The following is a 27,541-nucleotide window of genomic DNA, read 5'->3' on the forward strand; positions in this document are numbered from 1 at the left end:
TTATCAAAAATAATTTTATTGATTCAGACAGAAGCAAAGAAGCAAACAGAAAAACACAGTGTTTTTGAGATGACCAGCCAAAGCTTTACATCGTGGACACAAGCCAAAAACAAATCCTGCTTATTCTAAAACCTTGTCCAGTGTGAACATATGCGTCGCTCTACAACACTTCACAAACAACCACAGTAGCTGTTATGTGGACTCAGCAGTGTGATGTAAAAGACATGACATAACGCTGAGTGTAATGTACAGTAAGCCACCTCAAAGGAGCTGAAGAACAAAGGGCTGATCTGCCCTTCTCTGGTGAAAGTTAGTGTGGACCTGCTGGTCCACTCACTGTATTCAGCCCTTAAAATGCTTTGTGGGTTTTTACAGTTTGTTGTAGGCCTGGGACTTCCATCTGATTATTAAATGAAATGCAGAAATGTAAGACTTGACAAACACAAAACTCTCAGTGATTTTGGACGGAAAAAAACAGATCATCTGTAATTTAAGATGCAGTAGAAATTTTTAAAAAATCACCGGAGAACCACCTATTTGAATATTAAGTTCAACTGATTCAAATATTTTTACTTGTGAATATATAAAAATTGTGACTGATATTCATTTGTTGGGTCATAGTACACAGGGATGTAGTGTAGGAGGTCTTTGCCCTACTGTGAGATATTAAAAACAAATGACCATGACGTCAGTAAAGCAGCAAAAATCACTTAGTACAACCCCCCCATATTAGTTGCACTTACTTCATACAAATATTTGAAAAATCCATTCATTTCATATTAGGTTTCATCCTTCATAAGTGGTCAAACTGAATAAAAGCGCAACTGATTATCCTGAACTCAGGCACAAACCCCAAACTGCCAGATCAAATGAAGTACGGACCCGATTTTAAAAAATTTAGAAGGTAATATGCTAATTTCCCCTTCTCCTCCTTTCCAGTTAGACATAACACATCCACGACATTCAGGGTTAAACACTCTGTCGCCTACATTCGGCTGTAGGTAACAGTTAAGTGGACCACCTAAGATGTCACTAATCTTGACACATCCCCTTACCTTAACCCCAACATTAGCCTACATGAACCTAATGAACATTAATCATTGCTTACTCAGGTCAAATTTGGATACACTTTGGTTCAGGGTAGGGCTACTTTAGCCCGCCGTAGCCTGAGGCGGTTTTTGAAGAAAAGGTACATGGCCAGAAGACACATGGCGGACAGGAAATAAAGAATGACACACAGGCTGATGTCCACTTTGGAGAATCCTATGCTCAGCACAGACATCCAGCGTCCCCTGTGGTTCAACTCTGCCTCCTCAACAAAGTACTGGCCTGTCAGTTCTCGCTTCTGCAGCCGCTTTCTCTGCTGCCCCACATCCAACTCAAAGTCCGGTTCTATAGGCTGCAGGCCCACCATCCCGAGTCCTGCGTCCAGCTCTATGCCGAGCCCAAACACAGGCCCGGGCTCCTGCTCCACCTTCCTCTGCAGGGTGCGTCGTTTGACCCGGCTGGAGGCAGCCACCCGCAGCGCCTTGGCCTTGTAGTGCTCGTTAACAAATGAATCGAGATCCACGATGTCCTCCTGCAGCTCTCGCATCCTCATCCCCACAATGCTCGGCTTCCTGTGGGCCTGCCGCCGGCCTCGGCCCACCTCCATTACAGGTTTGGCCTGGCGGGTCTGCTCAGGCGTTTTACCCTCCATCTCACCTGCTGCTGCTGCTTCTTCCCCACCTTCCTCCTCTTCATCTGCAATTGCTTCCTCATCCTCCTCCTCCTCTTGCTCCTCATCTTGCACAGTGGTTGGTAGAAGATGTGTCATGGAGCCCAAGGCCTCCCTGGCTTTCCTCTCTACACGTTTCTGAGCCTCTAAAGCTTGCTGCTGACTCGCTTGTTTTTCCCTCTGTTTTGCCAGGATCTGTTTTTCATCTTCAAGGTAGTCTGATAGAGCGAAAAAGACAAAGACACAGGTGCATTATTTAGTGTTCACCTCTAATCTAGACTCATACTTTACTACATCCTACATTCATCTGAATCAATGGTGAACCTTCAGTTCAGAAAGTCTTTTTACAGCAGCAAAATATACATTATTGACATTAGTAGTCTCCACCATTTGTAGTGAAGTCTGCACTTAATACCTTCCAACTAGATAAGATTTCAAATGATCTGGTAGAATTTGACAAACTAAAATTAAGCATGTTGTAGAATGAAATTGAATTGACATTTTACACACTTGCATGCAAAGAACTGGAAGGTAGGGGAACAAAGTGGGATTATCTCAGCTCTTTGTTACCCTGTTCCATTTTTTTCTCCTCGTTTGTTTGTTGCCGTTACTGTTCCTATGTTTTTCACACATCCTTTATGATTGTTAGCCAGGGCTACAACTAAATCATTGTTAATCTGTATGTGAAGCTGCTCTATGAAAATATGTTAAAAGAGGAAAGATGTATATTTCAGGCTTATTGAGCTCTAGACTGTTAACACAGGCAGGTAGCAGGAGGAAATACATTTCTGCAGTTTGGTAAAATCCTTGAATTTATGAAACTTCGTACCTGTGAGGATATTGTTGGATGAGAAGAAGGACAGGAGGAAGGGGAGAACCTGCTCATTGTTCCACTTGTGCTCCCCATTGTCCTTCACCGTATGGCAGGCTGAACACATTTCTGGTGGAGGCCACTGGATCTTCGGGAAGTTGGGGTCTTCACTCAAATCACCTCAAGAGATAAATGCAGCAGTAACGTTACTGTTTTGGAAAACTTGATCAGTTTAGTACTGGAAGCAGATCAAGCACACAGCATAATAGGAGGTATTACAGGGTTTCTGGTAATTTGCAGTTTGTTAAACATTTGATTAATTCAGAAGATTGGATGCATTGCTACACATTAATCAGCCTAAATGCACTGCATGCTGTATATAGTGCTATCTACAACTGTCTTATATAGGTTTCTCTGTATATTAAGTACTTTTACTTGTGATACTTAAGTACTCCTTTAAAATAAACTTTTGAATGCAGGCCTTTAACTAAATAGGCCTATTTCTTTCACTACTACAGCTTTGTCAATGTCTTTCTCACTGTAACAAACTCACAAGTACCTCACTAACTTTTAGTAGATAACATCCAAGTTTAGAAAATGTTGCATGGACCCAGATTCATTGCCACATACAGGAATCCCACAACATAAATCGCAGAGTCAGCTGCTTCCTCCATTGTTGTTTCTTTTATTCTCCTTGTTGGTGCACTGACTTGAGGATGTAAGTGCTTTGAGGACTGGATGCAATCTGTGTTGAACCCATTTGATCTTGTCACAGTGCTCATAAAAACTAAGTGCCTATATGCATATGTGTACGTATGTGTTTAAGTGTGTATATGTAAATCATCTGTCTGTGTTTGTGTGTATGTAATCTAGGGATTGACATTTGTGTGTGTGTGTGTGACAGAGAGTGTATGACAGGGTCTAACAATGATCAATGGGCTTCTGGGATGTCCCAGTGGGAGGGGTGGTGAGATAATACATGTGGCCAAAGTGGACAGCTTTCCCACACGTGTACACACACACACACACACACACACACACACACACACACAGTGAGTTTTCAGGCAGCAGACCTCGGTGCTCTGGAGCACCTGTCTCGTCCCTTCACACCCCTTTGAAAGCAAAGTCCAATCTCCAAATTGAACATAAGAGCAACAGAAAGCTCAGAGGAGGAGCTGCCCTTCTAATGAATTAAAAACTTTCTCCTTAAACATGTTTTCTTTTATGTAGCCGCTGCTCACTAACGCCCCTCGTCACTCACACACCACACTGCATCCATGCAAACAGACTGGCAGAGGAATGGGCATGCAAACAAATACACAGGCTCATACATAATAGACACATTCTGCACAAATGCACGTAAAGACACACACAGGGCAGCATCTAGTAATAAATTGCTTGTTGTCAGCAACAAGCCATTGTGTGTATGTGTGTGTGTTTGTTTGTTTGTGTGTATGAAAAGAGGAAAAAAAAAGCAGAGCAGCAAGCAGGTCTGTCACTTTACAGCACTGTCAATTTACATCCTCCACCACCTCCGTCCCCGCGCCCTCCTCCTTCTCTCCGCCGCTCAAGATTAATCTCAGTCATATGCATGTGTGTATGTACTCTGCATACAGTACTTTACATAAAGGATACATCAATTTTATGGTGTCCTGGATGGGCTGCAGCATGTGGGTGTGTGTGCAGGCTTTTATACATTTCAGCAGGTGAGAACGCACACACTCCTCAGATGCCTCAGATCTCTTTCCTTATTCTAATCAGCTTGCCACGTTTGCGGCCAGGGTGACTTTAGCCATACCAGCCATACTGAGATTGCCACAATGGCCTGTCAAAGAGATGTCATCACCACCGCGCATACATATTCATGAGGTATAAATATGTATTGTTCAGCACGTCAAAACTAGCTTCCTCAGCACTAATTCTATAAGTGAGGATCACCTGCACCGTGTGGCATACTGAGCCGTCATGGCCGCGGATGATGTCATACATTTTATGCACATTTAAATAATCAAGACAAAACCTAAACCAGGAATTGTGTTTTTTATATGACAGGTCCAACACTTGGGCTGGGTATCGACCCTCAATACATTCAGTGATACTGACTCAAATGTGTCTGGAGTATATTTCCATATAATCTAAAGCTGACAAGTACTGGAAACTGGAATTGAATGTTTAGTTTACTTAAGTTTATTTGACATTATGAGAAGACATTAAATCTCACACAAGAAACATTTCAGGCTTGACACAATAAACTCAAACACTCATTGCCATTGTGGTTCTAGATGAAATTATAGCAAAGCTGCTTGAGTCCAGATCACTAGGGGGTATCATACTACCAACAAACCAACACAATAAATACCTATATCATATCAATAAAAATCACACAAGTCAAACATTGATATATAAAATAAATATATAATTCTACCTTCTACCTTGTTGTTACTTATTATTTTAATGTGCAAAAGGTAATTTATTCAAAGCGAAGAAGGGGGATAGAGTGCACATCCAACCCCAATTGGGTAAAGGTGCAGATCAAAAACAGCATACAAAAGGAAAAGGAGAAGTCCCAAAGCTCCCCAAACAAAAATCTGAATGGTGCACAGACATTTATTTTACCATCTCAAGTGGTCTCGGAAGACAGTCAGAAGAGGCAACAACTGTTAGGCCTTAACAACTAAACTACACAAACTATTAATTATTAATTGACCAGTTGTTTTTCATTATAGGTTAAAAAGTAAAAAGGTGTTATTTTGTTATATCTTCAAGAATATCATCACAAAAATTCTCATCCACACCTATATCAGTATCTAACCCTGAGCAATGCTGCGTGTGAACACACAGTCCTCAAGGCAGCCAGGCTGCTGCAGCAGCAGCAGCTGTTTTGTCTGTAGAAATGTGAATCAGTCTTAGCCTGTTGACAAGCAGCAACAGGACTGAGCTGCCACCGGTCTTAATTCTGCTGCTGCGAGGAGGCCGAGGGCCCTGGGGCCTCTTTGTTGCCAGCTAAATTAATTGTTCAGTCGCTTTACAAATAGCTGCTCTTTCATGCATGGTTGCTCCTGAAAGGAGGGGCGGGGAGGCCTGCTACAGAGCTCCACTTTAGGCAAAGGGGAGAGGAGGGGATGAGTGGATGGAGGGATGGAGTGCGCTCTCCTCAGGGAGACAGCCGCCACTCATTGCTACAAACACAGCCCAACCCTCGACTCCTCCCTCTCCCTCCTTCTGATTCACCCGACATCCCCTGTGGACCTCGACTCTCCCTCCACCATGACTAACTCCCCCTGCCACACGCCACAACTTGACCCATGCTTGGAAAGGCCGTGTGTGTGTTGTGTGTGTTGTGTGGGTAAAAAGGGGAGTGGCTTGTGTCATGGTGTTTGCCACCTGCTGTCACACAATACCTTGGGAATTGTGTGTGTGTTTGTGTGTGGGCAAAGAGGGCTGGTTCCTGGGGGACCATCCTGCAAGGATGCTGTGCTATTACTTGTCAAGCGGAGGATATGAGTCCCAGGGGATGATGAGTGGAAAGAGAGAAAGACATAGGAAAAGAGGAAGAGAGGGAAGACGGATGGATGAAGGTGGCGGGGTGTCTGGGGAGCAGACACATGCAGGGACGGGTATCCTTTTGGCCCCTGCTGTTCAGGACACAAGCTGTCCCTGAGATAGAAGAGGGGGCAGTCAACACAAACAAAAGATAGTGATTTAACAAAGTGGGCTGTTAATGACAGCCCCGTGCCTAATAAAATCATATGAACACAGAAAAGGGAGGAGGGACGCTTAGGAGCTGTTTAATACTCTCGAGACTAACGTGCAGACGTGTAATATGCTGATACAGCATGGACAAAAAAGTATGAAAACTTTCTACATTTATATACAGAGCAAGAAAAGACAGGAGCATTAGAAGAGAAACAAAAAATGAAATGAAAAGTACATTCTGATCAGTGTATGATCTACTAAAAGTGAATAATTAAGTAATTGTGCTTTAAAAGGATGATCTGGACAGAAATTCCTCGTCATAGAGGCAGCTTTGCAGGTACAGGGCTCTGAGGTACAAGTGCAGGATTTGCGGAAAGAAGTCTAAAGGCGATATGAATAAGACACGGTTGATGACTGGTCATTGTGGAGTGCGGGAGACAATCAAAGTAAGGTGTGATGGATGGATGGAAGATGGTGGTGGTGGTGGTGGTGGGGGGTGGGGGTGGGGGGGTGTTGAGGCAGAAGCAGATGATACTTGTAGGACTAAGACGGGGTGACAGCTGGTGTCTGATCTGAGGATCCATCCTTCATCCTCCCCTCTCACCCTCTTAGTCGTATTACAAAGACCAACTGACCACGAGAGGGAACTGGAACTGAAAACCTTCCCCCCGAAAACTAAGTACGGCAATGCTTAAGATCTCAAAGTGTGGCTGGGTAGACACAGAGGAGTGACGAATGGGGAAAGGATGTGATGGAAAAAGTGGGAGGGACAGAGATAGCTCACTATGGTGTTTAACATGGACTTACAATGAATGGACTTAATATATCCATTATCTATACAGTATCTCCTGTAGAGTTAACGGTGTAGCAAGTAAACCTCTTTGACCTTTGCCAATTGTCTTCTCGGTTAATCAATCTTGTTGTTTTGTCTATAAAATGTCAGAGAATAGTGAAAAATGCCCATTTTCCCAGAAATCAAAGTAACTTAAAATAGCTTATCTTGTCTTACCAACAGTCCAAAACCCAGAGATATAAAATGTCTACATGACTACATTATGTGAAAAGCAACAAATCCTCATGTTTGACAAGCTGAAGCTGAACTTTTCTGTCTGTCACAGGAAATCTGATAATTTGCTTCATGGTGTTTATGTTTTTTTTGTTTTATTTTTACAAAAGCTTCAAAAACTTCATATTAGTTAACCTCATTTGAAGGCATGTGTGTTAAGGTCTATTATCACATCTCATCTGTCTATTGACAGAGTAGCCACATCCTCTTTGTAGCAAAAAGCAGCTCCATATCTCACTACACCTTCATATTCGCTAAGCCACACCCACTTTAGAGCGATCCAATCCTTTATGAAGGACTTGAATTAAATCCCTCTCATATTTATACCTCACCAACATAGTTTCTTCACATTTTGGGCGCTGAAGGTGCTATAACAGCTGTTAAAAGTGTACCACAGCTGTAAATGAAATATTAGAAAGGAGAATCACCTCTAGTTTGCACCAAAGAGATTCTCCAAACAAGTTACACATGATCACATTGGCTCCTACCTGCCAGCCTGTTGTTGACGCGATTGTGTCTGGACCAAAGCCACAGGACCGCTGACGTCAATGTGTTCACCTCCATCAGACTCTCCTTTGCCATGTTCTCAAAGTGCTCGGCACAGTACCTGCAGCCAAAGAAGCTGCGGACATAGCTTCTCATTGCACCCAGCACCTCCTGGGGTTCTGGAGGGGGATCTGGAGGGGAATGAAAGGTGGTCAGTTAATGCTGAGCACCGGTATTGAGCTGTGTAAGTCTCAGTAAAAACAATATCACAACATATTACATATAAGATCAAACACAGACTTTGTTCTTTTTCCTGATTTTGTTACTTCAAACAGGAGGTTCATAAGTATATGTGTGAATGCGAACTCCCATAGATTCCCTCCTTTCAACAAGTAGAAATCAGTCATTACCTCCTATGTAAAGCACAACCACCTGTCCCTGTGAAGCTGCTTGTCTCTATACTTTAAAATGTACTGTTAACCTGTGCTGTAGCCTGTAAGCTTGCTAATGGCAGGTGGGTTCACAGCCCCCTGGATTCCCACGGTTATGTGGGCCGAGAGACACAGGGAGCTGGGTTAACCCCACATTGAGAAGAATAATCTATGCGAATGGGATAACCCAATCTGGTGATTAAATACAGTTAACCCTCTGTGTGAATGGTGGCCAGGCTGTTGTCTCAGGATTTCAACAGTCCACAAACATATTTTCCTGTAGCTATTAGCTTTTGTTCTCGGCTTAGCAGGACCTTCAGATGAACCGGACCGACAGTGGGAACGTGTCTGGGAGTGTGTGTGTATGTGCTCTTTATGAAAATAAGGATGTGTTAGGTTTGTGTTCACACCTTTAATAATCCACACAGCGTGTGGATATGTATGAATGGAGTTTGTTACCGTCAACACTGTACGGTATGTGTGTGTGTATCCATCCATTAAGCTGGTGGCCTGTGGGGGGCCAGATGGACGCTCCTTTTGGCCAGTCCATCTGCAGGTCACATGATGGTCCGTAAACCTCGGGATTAACCTCTGAGTGTGTGTGTGTGTGTGTGTGCGCGAGTTGAAGGGAGATTAATGTCCCTGCCAGGAGTGGAGCCTCCGGTCATCTGCCTGTTTTATCAACCACTCACATTCCACTAATCTAACATAATCATTTTCACACAGTTACAATTAGGCTCAATTTTAGCAGTGACAAAATGACAAAACCTCAAAGAATTCTAGTCAAAACGTCATCACAACATCCAGTGTGTCTGTGTGTGTGTTCAGTCTTTTCTTTACGTGTTGTTAAATAGTTAAATCTGGTCAGTGTGAAAAAAAAGAAAAAGTCCTCCAAACATTCCTGGGCTAATTTGTTTACAAAGCCTCACAAAGCCCTCATCCTTAGTCCACCCCTGTCTTCCTGAACCTTCATTCATAGCAAACCTCATTGTGAGTGTGAGAGTGAGTGTGTGTGTGTGTGTGTGTTTGCGTGCGTACCTGTGCCTGCAGAGCTCTTGGCCTGGACGGTGAGAACATGGAAGAGAATCCACATCCCGCAAGGGTAACGTCTCAGGTGGGGTTCTGAACCCTGACAGCCCACCCACCTCACTCCTTCAGGCAAAGCAGTGTCTGGAGACTGAGAGAAAGGAAGAAAAACAGACAGACAAACAGAAATTACAGACAAATGGGAAGAGTGAAACAAAGAAAAAAGCTTAAAGGATGCACTTGGTGATTTTCTAAGACCAAAACCAACAATGAATTGATTCCAAGTATTGTCAGTGTGACCAAAGTGTGACACAGCTTATTCCTTTGTGTTACAGGTCTCCATTACAGACGAAAAACTATTTAAAAAACACAGTTGTATTTACATGTTCTTACATTATGATAAACATGAAAATCGTAGTTTATTTTGAATTCAATTGCACACCATCCTGCTCCTATAAATAACTCTCTTAACGTACAATGATTTTTTTCCAGACATACCCCACAGCCCTGTCAGATGAAATTAAGTAGCCTTTCATCTACACCACTCACCATTTAAAATTGTATGTTATCCAACTCTGTTAACTACATAAAAGTGTATCTTGTTACAATATTCTTTTCATACAGTTATATGTATGTACTATCAGTGTTTAGGCTGGTTTGGTAAAGTTTGCATTTATACTACTAGTGTCAGAAGCTATTTCAACCATTTATTCATTACTTACATAATTATTTCAACTGTTTATTCATTTAGCTATCTATTTCAACTATTCATCAGTTACTTTGGCTAACTATTTCAACCTCTTCTCTGTTACTTTTAGCTAATTCAACTGTATATCAATTACATTTAGCTAGTTAACTATTTGATCCATTTATTCATTACTTCTAGCTAACTGTTTATACTTCTCTGCTAATTTTCACACACTCTGAAACTGATTGAACACATGCTGTTCAGGTGTTCTGACTCAACATGTGTCAATATGTGTATATATATTTTGGATAATTGAGAATCACTGCAAAACATTTACAGATTAAAATAGTCCCCAACAAATGAATTTTTCAATCTTGTTAGTGGAATGTTTGCTTTTAGATATATTGACCTATTTTTATTACATTTTCAGTCAGACTGAATGGGCTTGTGTCTAAGTGCCACAGACAGAGTAGGGAAGTAGGAAAGTATTGAGAGACTGACTAACACATTCATGGTTTTGGTCTTTTCATGGTAATCTTTTGACAATAAGAAAAATGTAGAATAACTCCAGCCTTCTTTAAATGAGACTAAATTCCAGAGATTCTCTAAAAAGTAGAGCCTCTCCGGCATCTCCCAACCTGTTCAACTTAATTAAAGCTGTGCCACATAGTTTTCTTGATCAATATGAAGTCAATCTCAGGTTAATGGCTCAGCCCTCCACTAATGAACAGAATCTCTAACCATGAGCCACAGTTGAATCCAATAACATATTTTCTCTGACACAAAGTCGTTTTTCTCGCCACACTGCATTGCCATTGCTCGCGTGATTGACAGGGTTACTCACATGTCAATAGTAAAGATTTGGGGGTGTACTGAGTCCATTTCCTCTGAGGCAAAGTCTATTCATACCTTCCCATTGATTCATTGATCAATTGATTTGCCTTCTAAAAGCTAATGATGTAAGTAAGTGACTCTTTCAATTTGCGAGGGGTGGTATACTGGAGGCATGCAGGCTTCATTCCAGAGACAACAGCACATAGATCCCCAGCAGTATGTAGTGGCACAGAGACAAGCACATATTGAAACAACTGTATTTGTAAAATGTATTTTTATCTACTCATACTGTGCGATTTTATATTTTCAACAACACATTTTGGCCATTCTTTGACAGAATAGGCATCACTTTGGTGCCTCTGAGGTGGTTTTGAACTGATTAAGTGGCCAGACTGACAAGTGACCTTGGTATCTAGTGGAATGACAAGGCAGCTCCCAGACAGATGTCCTCACGTCAGTCTGGGAGCATTTTGTGGTGCCCTGCCCTCTGTTCTCCCTGCAGCTGCTTATCTGTCTGGTCACTCTTCCTTTCCTCTTAGATGCCTGCATGCTCAGGCTAACAAAGGTCTGTACCTTTTCTCAATTTGCATTCGTGTACTTCCTCATACAGTATGTAATGGACATTCCACTTCTGAATCCAATGAATACCAAAGATGGAAGACAGAAGTGAACTAAGAATAATTTGAATGTTGGCTTGACTGACAAGAACAAACAAGAACATGCATTGCAATTTTCATGAATATGGCCAAAACCTATTGGATATTTGGTAATATGGCTCTGTCGTGACTCACCTGTGCTGAGTTATCTAGTTTCTCTCTGAATGCCTCGTAGGAAATCTCTCCAGTCTGGTTCTGCAGCCAAGAGTTTACAGACTTCAAAAGGTTCATCACCATTGGACGCCCTGGAAAGTGCTGCAGACATAAAACAACAGAGCACAATGTGAACGGGTTTTGACTTTCAAGAAACAAAAGAGACAAAACATTTCATTTCATTTTGGAGCAGATGAAATGTAATGTAATTTTATTTATTTATCTTCTATCGATAGTTTTAAAGCTTTATGACTGTGTTGTTTTCCATGAGCTCATGGCCTTTTATCACACACTCTCCTTTGTCTGAAATGAACCATTCATTCATTATTTTGTCCTACTACTACACACAATGTACCAAGCAGAAATGTAATGCCTAGATTATCAGTTGCCAACTCATCCTTAACAACGTTGTGCACTTGGTTTACATCCTGCACAAAAGTTGTGGTTTGAGTGTTTTTCCTTCTCAGCACCTTTAATGAAACCTACTAAATGTGACAACAGCCGAGCTTAAGCCTCTTCCTTCATTAAGATCCATTTCCTAAGCCACTAACAACCACTTAGCCACTGCCTACCTTGTGCTTTCTCCTGCTGTGTATTTACATCTTTTCAAACTACCATGGTAACAACCACAACTGGGAGGAAACATGACACTGTAACTAGCAGAGGTAGACATGTGAAGAGAAAGAGGAAATCCAGCTGATGGGTGTCTGAGACCAGTGATGACAGAGTCAAGACAGACACGGACAAACATGTCTTCACACATGCTATACTGACAATAGGAACAGCTGATGTCTTGAGTGTTCAGACAGTAAAAGAGAGAGTAGAGCGCTTTAATCAATTTGAGCTAAATGTGCTTCCTATTCTTACTGTAAGCCCCTTTGTGGAATAGTTTATGATCATGGTCCCGTTTCTCAGAAATAGACACATTAGAGGGGATCAAGCTTTTTCCAAGACTTAAACAACATGTTATAATTTCCCAGAGCCCATGGTGACGTCATCAAATGTCTATTTTTGGTCAGACCTACAGTCCAAAACCCAAAGATATTCAGTTTATTATTTATATGGCAAAGAAAAGCATTAAATCTGAAATCACATTTGAGAAGCTGGATAAAGCAAAGATTTTTTTTTTGTTAAATAAATAACTAAAAGTATTATTAGGTTATCAAAATAGTTGGTAATTAATTCTCTGTCAATTGACTTATTGATTAATTGTTGCAGCTCTACTTTAGTTTTTTTTTGTTTACCTTTTTGCTCCTTTTTAATGTGGTAAAACCACTCATCTATTTTTACTGTTTGCACATAGGGACTACAGCTTTCTACAAAGTTGTGGTGACTCTGTTAGATAACAAAATAAAATAAAAACAGAGAAAGCTGAGGACAGAAAGAGCTAGCATCATCCAACATGAGGACCTTTATTTTATTTTATTATAAACAGCACATTGGTTGGTACTGGGCCATTAAAGGTGAAACTCATGCACCATGTTTTCCCTGAAACGTTTGGTATGATCAGCAACACATAGGCAACTGCCTCCCATAACTAAGAATCACAGTCAATCAAAACTATACTTGGTCATTACAAATAAATAAGGAAAGAGACACACACCACTTCAACACCAAACACACACAATAATGGTGACAACAACATGGCACATTAAATAATCACTTATCAGATATGAGCAAAGGAAAACAATTTCTATTGTTGCAACAGCAAACATTCACACACACAACTAAAGGTGGGATGACAGCAGACAACGGCCTCTGATGCCTGCTGCTCACTGCTGGGAGAGTGATTTAATAGGTTTAGATCTGGATCTGGGGTCTGGTTGCCAGCCACTCAGAAAAGCTCATTAAACAGCCATATGAATTTAACCAGAAGAGAAAACGCAGGTGTTTCTCCACTAATGGGCTTAACTCAGCGTCACCAAAGCAACACTATTCATGAGCTCACTGGTTCTGGTCATCACCTAAAAACTCAAAACGTTCACCATGCTCAACATATTACTTGTACAAACAGTATGTAAGGACTCAGATATTGGTCAGTGTCATCTTGCTCTGCTTTATCACAATTGGTCTTATTTCACATTGATTTCTCTTTTTCTTAACCTCCCTGTACGACTCTCTGGCCTTGATCATTGATGGTGCACAATCTCAATAAATATGCCAAATACATTTCACAGATATGTTTAAGAATTATGTGCCAAAAACAGTGACAGGCTTTGAAGGAAAGACAGGTCAAGTCACAGCCTTCAGGCGGTCAGCCTTCAGTGGGTGAGTTCAAATTTAATTTAAGAGACTTGCAGTAAAACATGTGACAGCAAAGAAGTTTATGTTCCTGTTTTCTACATTACATTTCTACAGTACATAGTGAGTTTAGTAGTTAATTAGTAGGCAATAGTGATTTAGATGATGCATCTACAACAAGCATCACAGTTACACAAGAACAACAAACCCTATTGTAAACAACATTTAATCCCTTATTAAGTATTGGGTATTACTGATCATCAACTGGACTGGATTTATATTTTGTTCAAACTGTAAACAATCTACATTTTATCATCTCAACCTCTGTCTTTACTAGATATCCTACATTTGTTCTCTCTATCTTGACGACACACACAAACACACACCCTCCTCTAACCTTTTATCCCTCCTGCCCCCATCACAGTTGGACCATGACAATCCCCTTCACCCCAGCAATATGTCATTCCTGATCCGATTAGTATCAGCAGCACTTGAGAAACCGCAAGCTTCTTGTGGTGAGGGTCCCGAGAGGGAGGCATCTGTTGGCTGCAACATGGGGGGGGACTGGGCAAGAAGACAGGGGTGAAGCCCCTCTTGGTAATAATCTTACGTCAATCCACCCGGGGAAGTGGGGGGGGGGGGGGGGGGGGGGGGGGGGCAGAGCACACACGTGCCACAGTGTGTGACAATATACTGTCACTGAGGGGAAACAACTGAAGCAGCCAACTAATCAACTATTTTTTGGAGAATTGTTTATTAAAATACTCATATGATCCATAATTACATAGAAAGATGGTTTTCATAAAAGCAGAGAGCTACTTTGGTAATACAGGTGAATGTGTGACTATGTCCTGAGCCCTGACATGAGAAGAAGCATGTCCCTTTAGACCAAAGCCCACCTCTTAATTCTTTGTTTTATTCCCTATGGCCCTTTGTCCCCTCTGGGCTGAAGAGCTTCTTTCAAGAAAAGCAGGATAGAGGTGTAATCCTCAAAAACCTCGCCGTAATGCTCTCATGCTTCCCAAGATCCACTTTTTTAATCCTCATATACATGTAGAGGATTCATAAATCCGGCTTCAGCCTGACAAGACAGTAAATCTAGTAATATTATGACCTGGTGCAAAAAAAATTAAAATAAATAAAAAAAACAATCCCTGTGTTTACATGTTTGGATTGAGATGCATGAGGAGATGCAGTGATGGGATGATTGTGGATAAAAAAAGAAACAAACAATTCATGGAATTACAATTCTTGGACAGAACAGAGATTTACATGAAATGAATACATGAGGGAGATGAACACATAATCTTTTACACACAGACTTTGTGTGTGATGTACAGAACAAGTGATTCTGAAGACATTTTCAAGCAAACATGCCATTTTTCGTGTCTTTCATTATAGTAGTCATTGGGTTTAGGACTGTTAGTCAGTCAAAAAAAGCAATCTGAAGATGTCCAGTTGGACTCCAGGAAATAGCAATGGGCATTTTTCAAAATAATAATTTGTTACAGCCCTACACACATGCATTCTGGCAATATTAGCCATGCAAATACACTTTCCACTAATCATTCCATTTGGTTAAAATTGATGATACTCACTGTGGCTCACCAGGACATCGTGAGTCACTTTCACTCTAATCTAATCACATGACTCACGTGGGGAGTTCAGGTGTCAGATCTTTACATATTGCATGGTAACCACGACGAGGGAATATTTAAATATAGATGAAACATGGCAGTAGAGGAGAAGAAAACTAAAAATCCATTTCATTTTCTGGTATTTAGCCTATGAACGGCATCATATCTTAACATTTAATCATTAAATGTTTGTTTTTCAAAATTAACCAACTGGCTCATGAGCATACTGTAAGTATCATCCACTTACATCCCAAATCTCCTTCAATTCTAGTTTTGTGTTACATTAACTGTTCCTTACCAGCTGACTTTCTGAAAGGACTCGGCCTCTTTGTAACAAGATCGCTCAGTCAAACAACAATAAGTACTGTCACAAGTCACGGGCAGCTGCAACAATGATGGCCTCCCCATCTACACAAAGCCCTGCTAAACGGCTGGTCCATCCTGGTAGGGGGACAGGCTAAAAATACCACTGGGACTTGCCGCTATTGACTAAACAAACTGGAGCTAATGGGAGGCCACAGTGCCCGCGCGTCCCTCATACACGCTAGCTTGCTACAATGCCTCCCTAGAGAGTGAGATATAATCAGAGAGATTGGTGGCAGACTGGGTCAGTGAGACAGCCTGGTGCGTAGCCAATAGGGACAGGGCTTAGGCCTCATCATCGCAACATGTTTGCCTGGTTTGCACACTTCAGAGAGGAAGGAGGAAAAGAGGCATCGAGGGAGCTTGTGATCAGTAACGGAAAAAGCTGGAAGAAAGCAGCCGAAAGCCAGAAAATTATTTATTAGATGTAAATAAAAGCAGATTAATCAAACGAACATGAGACCCTGGAGATGAATATAAAAAGAAATGTGTATCCTTTATAGAGAAGGGGGAGGGGGGGGGGGGAACTACAGAGGACCTGCACATTAAAGTATTTACAGAAATGCCTTTGTAGGAATACAGCATGAGGAGAGAGAGGAGGAGGTGGAAGAGGAGGAGCAGTGGTTGGGGTATCCCAGGGAGGTTTGCTAGTAATCAGGCTGTGTCTGTGTAAACTATGTGGGCAGCAAGTGGTTGGCAGCCACGCTTCAATCCCCCTGGGAGCCAAGATCAAGAGGGTCAACAATACCCAAGAGAGTCTTTGTGCTCCTGCTCTAGTCAATGGCATCCTCTTCTGCTTTTAATAATGTGAGTATGTGTGCGTGTGGTGAAAAACTAATGTGCGTTTGGCAAAACAATTAATAAGGTAAATATGCAAAGTGATCTAATCAATTCTAAAGTGATAAAAAAACATGTTATGAAGGGAAGTTAAATGCTGCAAAACAATGTCTCAAATCTACAGTGTGAACAAACATTCTGCTGTCTCACTCTCCATCTAGCGGTGACCTGCTGTAACTGCATGTCTGTTGAATGTGGATGTTCATTTTACTCTTGGAGCTTAAGGAGGGATGCAATCTTTTTTTTTCTGACCAATTTCCACTCAAAGACCAACAGATTTATTTTTATAAAAACAGATCAGATTAAACACATTTTCACACAGATATTTTTGTCCCTATGTACCCAAGGTGTTGTCTTTTCTAATCACCATAGACTACAGTAAACAATCCTGTACCCCGTTGACAAGGACAGCTAGGAACATGTTTCTGATAAAAAGTCCTAAACAACTAATTAATCAAATATAGCATGTTTGGTAAGTGTTTTTTAAATCAGATACTGATTTTATTATCAAAATTTCACCTGATTGAAATATTTCAATAAAATCAAATCAAAATATTATCAATGAAAAGCCAAAAAGAATGAGCCCTAATCAATAATTATGATTTTATTTATACCTTTTGTCCGTCCTGTGTGTGTATGCAGTGCTCTCTCTGGTAACTTTACCTTTGCCAGGACAGAGACATAATTCTTGAGAGAAACAAGGCCTTCTCCTTTGATCACAGAATGAGCAGCCACCTCCACACGCAGAGAGTAGTGCAGCGTTGACTCCAGGTCTGCCATATAAACCCTGGACCTGGGCACACAACCGCAGACACACGCGTGCACACAAACATCACGTCAACAAATAATACGAATGAGCAGAGAATGACGGGCAGATTGTGTTGTTCGTACCTGTTGAAGGGTCTCCAGGGCTCCTCATTGCGGTTGTTGTGGGCGTCTGGGGCAACCGGTGGAGGCTTCCCTGATCGCACCACCCCCGGCAGCCTCTGGAGGGCGTAAGAGTAGAAAGTACGAGCCTCGATTGTGCTGAGGGAGAGGAGGACACGTGAGGGGGACCCTTCAGTAACTCAACACAAACAAAATAATGCTCATGTTGATATATATGTATAATGTTGGCTGTCCACACACTTTTGGCCATGTAGTGTATGTGTAACCCAGTTTGTACAGCCGATGTGTCAAGGGCATGGCTCTAATCCTGCAAGGAACCTCAAACAAATGCACCATTTCTTTTTTTTTTTTTTTTTAAACCTTTTGTTTCAGCAGTCCATCGCCATAAAAAATGTTTTACGACCTGTATTTTTTTGTGACTATATATTTTACACACTTACGGGAACGCGTTTCAAATACTGAGCAGATGGTGCCAGAGTAGCATGGAACTGAGAGAGAGATCGCTGATCATTAAGCCATGTGAAAACCCTGCAACTGAAACCATAGTCATAAATGTTATCTCTCTCTCTCTCTCTCTCTCTACCCCTCACATCCTCCTCTCATTTGTTTTCTCCCCTCGTCCAGGACAGAAAGAGGGAGAGCAAGAGAGAGAGAGTGCATCGTAAAAACTGGAACAGGATGGTAATAAGGAGGATGGATACTCTGGGCCCACGCTCACTCACACCAGCCCGGGACTCAATTACACCTGCGTGTCTGGTGGGAGTGTACAGATGTGGAGGGAGAGCCATTTATCCAACGATCCCCGGGGCCGGCAAGCAGGCAGGCGTCAGGGTGGGCTGGGAGGGAATGCATTCACCTGGGACCAGCACACATTACATGCATGACGGATGTGAGACGCCCCTGCACGCTCACACACACACACACACACACACACACACACGCTCTCTGCTCTCCCAGGATCAATCAGACATTCAGTGATGATGGGAGGCCATCTGTCGCTGTGTGCGGCTGCGGCTTGTTTGGCAGGTGAAGCCAGAAAAGCAATGGCATTGTTTTCATGCAAGAAATTAAAAAACCTCCCCTCTGTACAGTGATGGAGATGAGGGGGGTTGGAAGGGGAGAGATGGAGGGTGAATAAATAAATCAGCAATAAATCATTTCCTTTTTGCATTTGTCAACTAAAAAGAGTCCTCTTTGCATGCCAAGTTATTGAAACAGCCAAACAAAGAGGCAGAAACAGCAGATGAATTTGCAGGGTGAGGAATGATCAGCGCCGCTTTATGATAGTGAATAATGGGAGTGATTTTGATGCTCTGATCCCATTAAGAGGCCAGATGTTAAAAAGTATTCTCATGAATAGGGTTCAGATAATGAGCACACGACGAAGGTTTTCAGCAGAAAGCCAAGTCGTCGAGTGTGGAACAATAGCAACCGAAGGGGAAAAAAAACTTGCCGTTTGTGGTTTTCAGATCATGCTAAATGGAAATCACCGTCAAAAGTTTGTTATGTAAAGATGTTATCTAGATATATATAAAATTATGTTCGCTTCACACCTTTCAATCATATCCACCCACCCAATATGTGTTTGACATCTCTTTGGCTCACTGATGCATCCTGCATGTCTGTCTGTATTTCAAATGGTACTAATAAGGATGGAGAATTATTGATTATTAATATTATAATAATTATCATTATTATTGTTATTATTGACTATTACTTAGACATATGTCAAAGCTTTGTGTGGAATTTGTAAATGTAGCCTTTTAATGACTTCAGACAATAAACAATTGTATGCCGACTGGTGCTTGCAGACCATGCTGGATGGAGAGACACACGCAGAACAGTAACAACATTGTACAGTGTACTGTCCTCTACATCACAAATAACAATCTGCAGTTGAGGTGGTACTTGTTACTGCTGTACACCATGGTTACTATTTAGCTCAACCAGAATCTGGCTTCATCTGCTTACACAGTATGTTTTTCATTTTATGGAGTGTCCCAAACCAACTTGTGTGAAAAGGAAGTGGACAACAAAACATTTCTTCTAACCCTCATTAGTGTGAAACACTGTATAAATTCACGTTCTCTTTTGCCACTTATAATAATAATAAATATTATTTTGTGCATGCACGTAGCTGAACCCTTTGCTACACGGTCATTAACCTGCCTTTTTATTGTTGCGTTTAAAAACACAGAACGCAATAAAGTCCTGCACACCCACACATGTGCCATTCTCTTATTGTGGCTAATTAGACCTCTGCTCAGGTAGAAGTTGGACAGAGCTCCACATAGAAATGAATGGGGAGCAAATTTCTGTGCCATAACAGGTGCAACAAGATTGTCAAACAATCAAGTACAGTCTGTACATGCCCCCACAGTGCTCAGATGGAGTCTAATGAGTCCTTTAAAATAAAAATAACCCGCAATTAATCAATTAAAGACGATGTAAACAAAAATGTTGAATAGGTAAGGCAACTCCATGGTGATGTGATGTTTAGATGCTTAGGTTTTGGTGCACATGCAGATGCTGCAGCCGGTAGATTCTTCAAATGCTGCAACATTTTTCTTTTTTTCATCTGTTATTTATTTATTTTGTTCTACTACACTGCTGAAACACATATTACCTATGACAGAAATACAGTCATCGGCAAAGCTAGTTGGGTTTGGATTAATCCACCCAGCCAGATCCACCGGACCGTGCACCACAGCAGGTGCTTTGATCGTCCCAGGAGGAGAGGAAAGCGAGCCGGGATAGGAGACATGCTGGCCCAGCCTGGACTTAAGGCTTCTCCTGGATAATGTCCGGTCTGGACGAAATGGGGCTCAGGCTGGCCAAGCAACAGGAAATCAGAGACTGTTGTGCCCGCACCTTTACAGAGACCTGCTCCATCAACATCCCGATCAAGCACTTGGCAGGCGAACTGTGTTCTGAGCTGACAGAGTGCAAGACTCTGGCAAGATGAAAGGAGGTGGACTCTGTGTTTACATCAATGACGCTTGGTGCTCAAATGCAGTCAAAGTTGATGGACACGGTTTCCCAAATGTAGAACTTTTTATGTGAAGATGAAAACCATATTATCATCATATATCTTGTTAGCGCTGTTTACATTCTTCAGACATAAATTCAAAAAATGCACTGCAGAATTATAATGTGTTTGTTCATATATATCTATATAATTCAGTATAAATATAACAACTGTATAGGCCTATACTGTACTATACTATATTATTTATTTTATGTTATCATATAATAAATATAATTATTAATTTTACATTATGTTAAGTTCTATGTGTGTGGCATGAAGGGACTGCAAACTTTCATTTCGTTGTACAACCTTGTCTTATATAATGATAAATAAATAACTTTGATCCTGATATTTTATACCCTCCTGCTTGAAGTAGACTTCGTGACTTGTGGGCTAGTGAGAAGGGATCTGTTTGAAAAACAACCTCAATGCTACCTATCAAGTTCTTGTATTAACTGACGCCTGAAATCTAAACACATCACTTCCTTAAGCAAGGAAAGACCTACCGGAGTGTGTGTGCAAGCAAATGTAAAAGCTTTCACAAACCGGTAAAAGTATTACCATTAGGGACACAATATACATTTGAAAAAATGTAGAAAATTTGTATCATTATTATCGGCATAAATCTCTACACTACACATTATGTCTATTTGAATATAACAGAAAGTCTTAAATTTTACATATTTTTTCCTAGCTGACAAACATTGTCAATATGATAATATTATCATTTTAAAATGCTCAACACTGTGTTATGCAGTGGAAGCTGGAGACTACACAGATACTCACACTTTGAGTCTGGTGAAGTTGCCTCCAGGATAGTAAAGGTAGCAGGATGGAAACTCAGTCACTCCCAGTTTGGTTACCAGAACTTCCTCAGTGCTCAGAACTCTCCGCACAGCAACGTTCTCAAACTGTAACAGGTCCAGGGTTACCTGGAGAACACAGTACACACACACAGTTATAAAAAAGGTATATTTCGACATATTAACTTATACTATATATACTGTATATAGCACATGGCATGTATATATGTGATGTCCAATTATTTCAAATCAAAGACCACATGGATAAAGGATTTCTTTACAACCGAACATGACACCCTCTTATTTTGACAAATTTTCCTTTCTGGTTCAAGTTGTAAAGACTGGAGAAATAATTTATGGGTACTATGACAGGTTTCCCCAGGTCATGACAGGGTCAATTGCTTAGCTAAAGTAGGCCAAAGGTTACAGCGAGGGACTCTCAAAAACTCTAGATCAGACGCTGTCTCTCCACTCTGCCTGCCTGTCGACTGACTGACACAGCTGAGTTGATAATGAGACTCCTCACGTATGTATAGACGGGTAAACAGTAACCTTACTACCTTAACCTTATAACCCTAGACACTTAGTGTATCTCTGGTGATCTAGGAAGAAAAAATATCCCAAGACAGGAAGTATCCTTCAGGTTTGGTGTAGGCATTTGATGTATTTACATGTTTTATGCTGGCACTGTATCTCTCTGGCCGGGCTTAATAAACCATGCTATGTTAAGTCTTAATTAGTCTCCAATACTTCTTCATCACACCTTAACCTGGTTAATAATATTTCCTTAACAAATAGCAGAGTTTTGTTAGTTAATAATATTCTTGAGAAGAGAAGAACACACAGCTCAGGTTGATGGAAACATGAGCTGTTACCTCTCTGCCGATGTAGGAATTCGCATCCTCAAAGATCAGAGCCAGGTGTTGAACGGTGTTGGTCTCAAAGAAGCTATCGATCTCCGCTTGGCTGGACAGAGAGGAGCAGATGAAACACATTAAGACTGGAATCCCAGATATGACTTTTGCTAAGCCTTGAAGAAGCTCCAAACATTACCAATAAATCTTAAAGGGATCAGCTATTCATCTAATAGAGATTAAAAGGAAGAATTAAACAAGTGCAGAATTTTATGGACATATTTCATGTTAAAAAAGTGACATTCTACAATTAAACAGAAATGGCTTCCTTTCATTTTGATTGGCTTTTTATAGATTTTTGACTTGCCTTGGATCTCCTTTATCCATGCGCGAGACTACTTTTAACTAAAGAGGACCCACAATCATAAACACTAAAACTGTACACATTTAGAGATGTCTGGTTTCAAGTATGTTATTTCCACTTGAAAATGGTCTTTTGGTTGAGAAAAGAATAGCTGCAATTAGGAATTTCTATTGTGAAGTAAGACAGCCTGATGGTTCAAATCCACTTATTATTTTCTTTATAAATGAAAAAAAGGAGATCTGCTCAAGATTCTGAAAGTGTCAATGGTACGTTCCCTTTAAAGATAAAAAGATAAATAAACTTGACTTCCTCCTTCCTCTTCCTGCACAACTATATGTATGCAGTGTCTTTATCTGAATGCATGCATAACAGTATGTGGGAATAGCAGAATGGCCTACTGGTGATAACCTAATGAAGACTCCTCTCAGTGGAAGCATGTTTCCACTTCATGTTCTGTATTTCTGACCACAGGCTTACAGACATAAACTGAAAAATAAAATTGCTTTATTGGCCTGGTAGTTAGTCAAATTAATATGTCACTAATAAAGAACAGATGAAATCAGATGAAATGATGCAATAGGATGGAAATATGGGTTTTACAGCACAATACTGCAACAAAGGAAAGAAGAAACACTGTAGCTGAACATGGAACTGCAATTCACAGAATAGTGTGATTATATGTTTACAAGGAAACAGCAATTCATGACACGGTGTGCGATAGACAGGTCAGGGAAAGAATCTGGACTTAAATTAAATCCTCCTTATTTTATATGTAACAACAGGTTAAATAAGGACAAATTGAAATAAACTGACATTAATTTACATTTTCATATCGTAAAATATAGTTATAAATATTTTGCTCTTCAAAATAAACTACAAGTCACTGTCATCAGTGGATAAACAGATTGATTGATAGATAGATAAGCCTTTACATTTGTCACTTGATAAAAATCACTTAAAAGAATCTAACAGCTAAATTCCCACAGTTAAAACTGAGCGTGTGTGTATGTGAGTATACCTGGTGGGTTCCAGTGGGGGGCAGGCGGGGGGCCAGGGCTCTTCATGGGTTTCCAGTCGGTCTATGATCTTGTGACGGAGCCCCCGAACATCACGGGGGAAAGCTGGAGGTCAAAGAGCAAGAGAACATTATACACTGCTGTTAGTTGTTATTATATTATATTATCATTCCCTAAAACACAGTAATGACTACCTGAGCACATATATAAACAACTACCAAAGTAACTACAATATTACATACGTGTCAAAATGGTACACAAGTTGACCTAAGCCAAAAATAAAATATCAGCTGTTTATCAGTTTGATGATAAGAAAGAATTTGCATGCTGATCATAGTGTTATCAGATTCACTATGATACATTCACTATGACACATTCTTTCTCTGACATGAGGCCTGTTGAAACTGCACGCTCTCTATGACAGACAAGTCATTTTTACCGTGTGTGTAGTAGTACCTGTGAAAGCCTGTCCGTTAGACTCAGCTGTGGAGTAAGCGTGGAAGAACTGTAAAGTGAAAGAGGCAGGAAGGTTTGGGGTTACGGAGGACATGGAGAGAAAGAGAGATCAGATGAGACTGCGCTCGCACGACCATGAGAGAAGCAAAGCGATGTTGTGTAATGTTTGGTGGGGTGGGGGGCAGCTTTCCCCTCTGCCCGCCATGACCCCTAAATCCTTCCTGGTTAAAATGAGTCACAGATGTTAAAGCTGCATTGTGTGTTCAAACAGAAGGAGCTCTTTGTCTCGTTGGCTCATCGCTGGATGAGGAGAGACAGGACTGAGAGTCTTAAGCACACACTACTGCTGACGAATCAGATATGCTACAAATACAAATGCAGATGTTTGCAGCTGGCACATTTCTGTAGTGTGTCTGCTGATCCTGCACAAGTTGAGTCTACTGGGAACACACTGTTGTCTTTTTGGCATTTACAGTATCGAACCCCATCTGTCACGTTCTTGTCCAGAGTTTAAAAAATTATAAATAAACCCCTTTAAAAGAAGGCGAGCTGACAAAATTGCACTGAATTTTTAATACCACTACTTACATGACTGAATAATACATTTACAAAGTGGATCCTTTAGATTTTGAAGTTACTAAGTGACAAATGCCTCCGGAAAAAAGGTTATTTTATATACATTTTTTAAAATATAGAAAACTCTTAAACTGCTGAAGAAATGTCAATGTTATTTATAATGGCTACAGAAGTATAAGAGATATCCAAATCCAAGAAATGATCACTAGTTAACAACTAAAGCACACTAATAGATAGGATAGATAAGAGTGTGGGTGCTCTTAAATAGACCCTGGTTTATCAAGTGCATGTATACTTATTTAAATACCTGCTAATAAGTGTTTTGTTTTCCACACATGCCTATGCACACTCTATACAACATGCTAATAAAAACAACACATGCAGCATCAGTGTTGAAAAAGGGAGCTCCCAGACACGTTCAAGCTAAACTGTGAGCATTCCTGATTTTATGATCAGTTCAGATAATGTAGCCTGTAACAGGAGACTAGAAAAGGGGTGTAGGTGTAGTCTGGTGTGCCTCGAATGTTTTCTTTCATTCAACCCATGGAATAAAAGATAAAGAAAGATAAAGAATAAGAGTTATGACAAGTTTTGTTTTAACAGCACCTGGGTGATTCTCTCTTATTTTAATCAGGGAAAAAACAAACCGTACCTCATCAAATTACTGGCTACAACAAGCAGTTATTTTCCTTATCAATTAGTTTGACAAGAAGACATATTCAAATTGCTTGTTTTGTCTGAACAGTTCAAAACCCAAAAAGTATTCAGTTTAGTATCATAAAAGACTAAAAAAAGAAATTAGAGAAGCTGGAAATGGTGAACTTTGGGCATTTTTTTTTGTTGTTGATTTTCTCTCTTTTGACTAATCAGTTAATTAAATTATTATTTTAGCTTTGCAAGTACAAAAACTAAACATTTTTATTTTTTATTACACACTTAATTCAGCTGTGTCCTTTACAGAGCCAGAGCAATATCCTTTAGACTACTATATGGACTATTATTAGAAACTTAACAATTAACATTAATATAAAATTGCCTTAAGACTTGCTCCATTACTTGCTTCAGTAGACACCGTGGAGCGTATGTGTTTATCGTCACCAAATCACATATGCCTCTGGTGCTCAGCTTTTCTGACTAAATAAGTGAATTCTCACACACAGCAGCTGTCATGAAAGAAGGACGAACACAGTATGTGGGCCTGTGTGTAAAGACTTTATATCCACTGTATAATACCTTTATCGTAGGATACCCTGTGATGCTGAAGCCAGCACAGACCTTGCTGTTCTCCACTGCAGCACAGTCTATAGCTGCCAGGTCCACAGCTGGCTTCCACTCTGAAGAACAGACAACAAATAGAGGGAGAGAGAGTAAATATTTAGTGTACTGTCTACTGACACTGGATGGTTCCTGTGTCCTTGTGCCATGTGTGCGCTTTAGTATATCAATACAGGAGAAGGCTGTGTGTCAACACTGCCAAGGAACTGTCCTTTAATATTTATTTGTGAAAGAAGGCAACAAACTCATCACACCTAGCAGCCCTGATGGGCCTGTGCAGACAGATTCTGGTACAAAATAACTGAACTGTCACTTTGCATGTCGTCTGCGGGTTTAAAAGCTGATGGGTAGTGCTATCACCTTTATGTAATCCAAATTTCTCTTAAATTTCCCTCCTAAAATCAGCTGGATGACAGTCCCAACTCCCAAACAAGGCACTTGATAACACACCAAGAGAGGAACTGCACAATATTGACTATGGGTGACAGAGAAACACCAGAATGAAAGCGCCAGGACTGTGTCAGGCCTCCTGCCAACATCAGAAACTTTGACTATCATCCTAATTATATTTATTCTCATGGCTGTGTGTGAAATTCCTTCTGGCTCATGAGCAACAGAAACAAAACTCAGTGGGATGGAGAGGATGTGATGGAGAGCCACAGTGCTGAGCAGAATAGAAACACATTTATTAGATCACATGCTCTAATTAACAGATAGAAACAACAGCTCCGTGCTCTCACTGCTTCCAGGCAGATGATAAAAATACAGGCATATGTCACCACGTCAATGTTAAAGCTAGAGGATAGACAAATTAATTAGACTATTAATTTTAAATAAGTGCAATGTTTGCAGGCTTATGTCAAAACAAGCTCAGTGGTGCAAAACTGAAAATTCTTTACAAACTTTAATGATATTTTAAAGAGCTGAAGCTACGTGACTTGTAGGTCCATACTAACCTTTAATGTCTCTAGCCAGATTTTTGTAAACCGGAGAAAAGGCGATACAGTGTCCGCACCATGAAGCATAAAACTCCACAACCATAGCAGCTGTTGAGTTTATTAAAACCGACTCCGCATTCTCCGGAGTTAACAAGATGACCTGGTCAGAAGAGGAGTACAGTCCAGCCTCCGCGGCAGAAGGAAAAAGAAGACAAAAACATAACCAAACTGCAGACGTTGCTATCTTTCTGGGATATATTTGTAGTTTTCCGGTAAATCGAGACGTGGCACGGCCGCAGCGCCGCGCCATCTTCCCCGTCCAAGCTGCTGCCTCTAACCGTCAGTGTGAACGAGTTTTCACCTCCGAGTCAGAAAACTTCTCACAACTTTTTCTCCCTCTCTTTTCCCGGTCAGCAGGCTTCATGGGTCCTCCCCTCGTCTAGCTCCTACACGGCCTTAGAAAAACACCACTCATAATAAAGCAACACACCCTCTCAACAGGTATCCATGTCCCTCTTTAACTTTCTCTGATATGAACATGAAATGGTTGATATCAGGCGATGTAAAGTGACGTGAGAGAGGTGACCTACTGATGTATTTTTGCCCCTACACGGCTTTCATACTGGAAATAACCTATAATGAATATTAATATTATCTAGATTTAACTTTAAAACTATGACTTTAGCGTGAAAGTTCCTTGT

At 40.8% G+C, this 27,541-nt stretch overlaps 2 protein-coding genes across 2 annotated transcripts in view; one reads left to right on the top strand and one right to left on the bottom strand.

Annotated features, from left to right (window-relative positions):
* On the bottom strand, positions 1-27,354 carry qsox1 (quiescin Q6 sulfhydryl oxidase 1). Its single transcript, XM_046048836.1, has 13 exons — positions 26,859-27,354; positions 25,861-25,961; positions 24,052-24,100; positions 23,598-23,700; positions 22,237-22,327; positions 21,345-21,490; positions 17,534-17,668; positions 17,306-17,435; positions 11,547-11,666; positions 9,246-9,384; positions 7,779-7,967; positions 2,547-2,708; positions 1-1,935 (listed from the first exon to the last, which is right to left on the bottom strand). The coding sequence occupies exons 1-13, from the start codon at positions 27,148-27,150 to the stop codon at positions 1,136-1,138; spliced, it is 2,457 nt and encodes an 818-aa protein (XP_045904792.1). The 5' UTR covers positions 27,151-27,354; the 3' UTR covers positions 1-1,135.
* faf1 (Fas (TNFRSF6) associated factor 1) overlaps positions 1-27,541 on the top strand; it is a 1,021,784-nt gene that overhangs the window by 568,109 nt on the left and 426,134 nt on the right. The window lies entirely within an intron of this gene.

The sequence above is a fragment of the Micropterus dolomieu genome, linkage group LG05 (genome assembly GCF_021292245.1).
Source record: "Micropterus dolomieu isolate WLL.071019.BEF.003 ecotype Adirondacks linkage group LG05, ASM2129224v1, whole genome shotgun sequence".
In the NCBI taxonomy this organism is placed as follows: Eukaryota; Metazoa; Chordata; class Actinopteri; order Centrarchiformes; family Centrarchidae; genus Micropterus; species Micropterus dolomieu.

What these genes read in the sequence shown, in the direction of transcription:
- qsox1 (XM_046048836.1), bottom strand. Translation starts at nt 27,150, where the DNA reads ATGGCGCGGCGCTGCGGCCGTGCCACGTCTCGATTTACCGGAAAACTA. An exon ending in TAACGGACAGGCTTTCACAG is followed by an intron (nt 23,701 to 24,051) that starts GTACTACTACAC and finishes TTTGACCTCCAG; the next exon opens with CTTTCCCCCGTGATGTTCGG. An exon ending in CCCTGGAGACCCTTCAACAG is followed by an intron (nt 17,436 to 17,533) that starts GTACGAACAACA and finishes TTGTGTGCCCAG; the next exon opens with GTCCAGGGTTTATATGGCAG.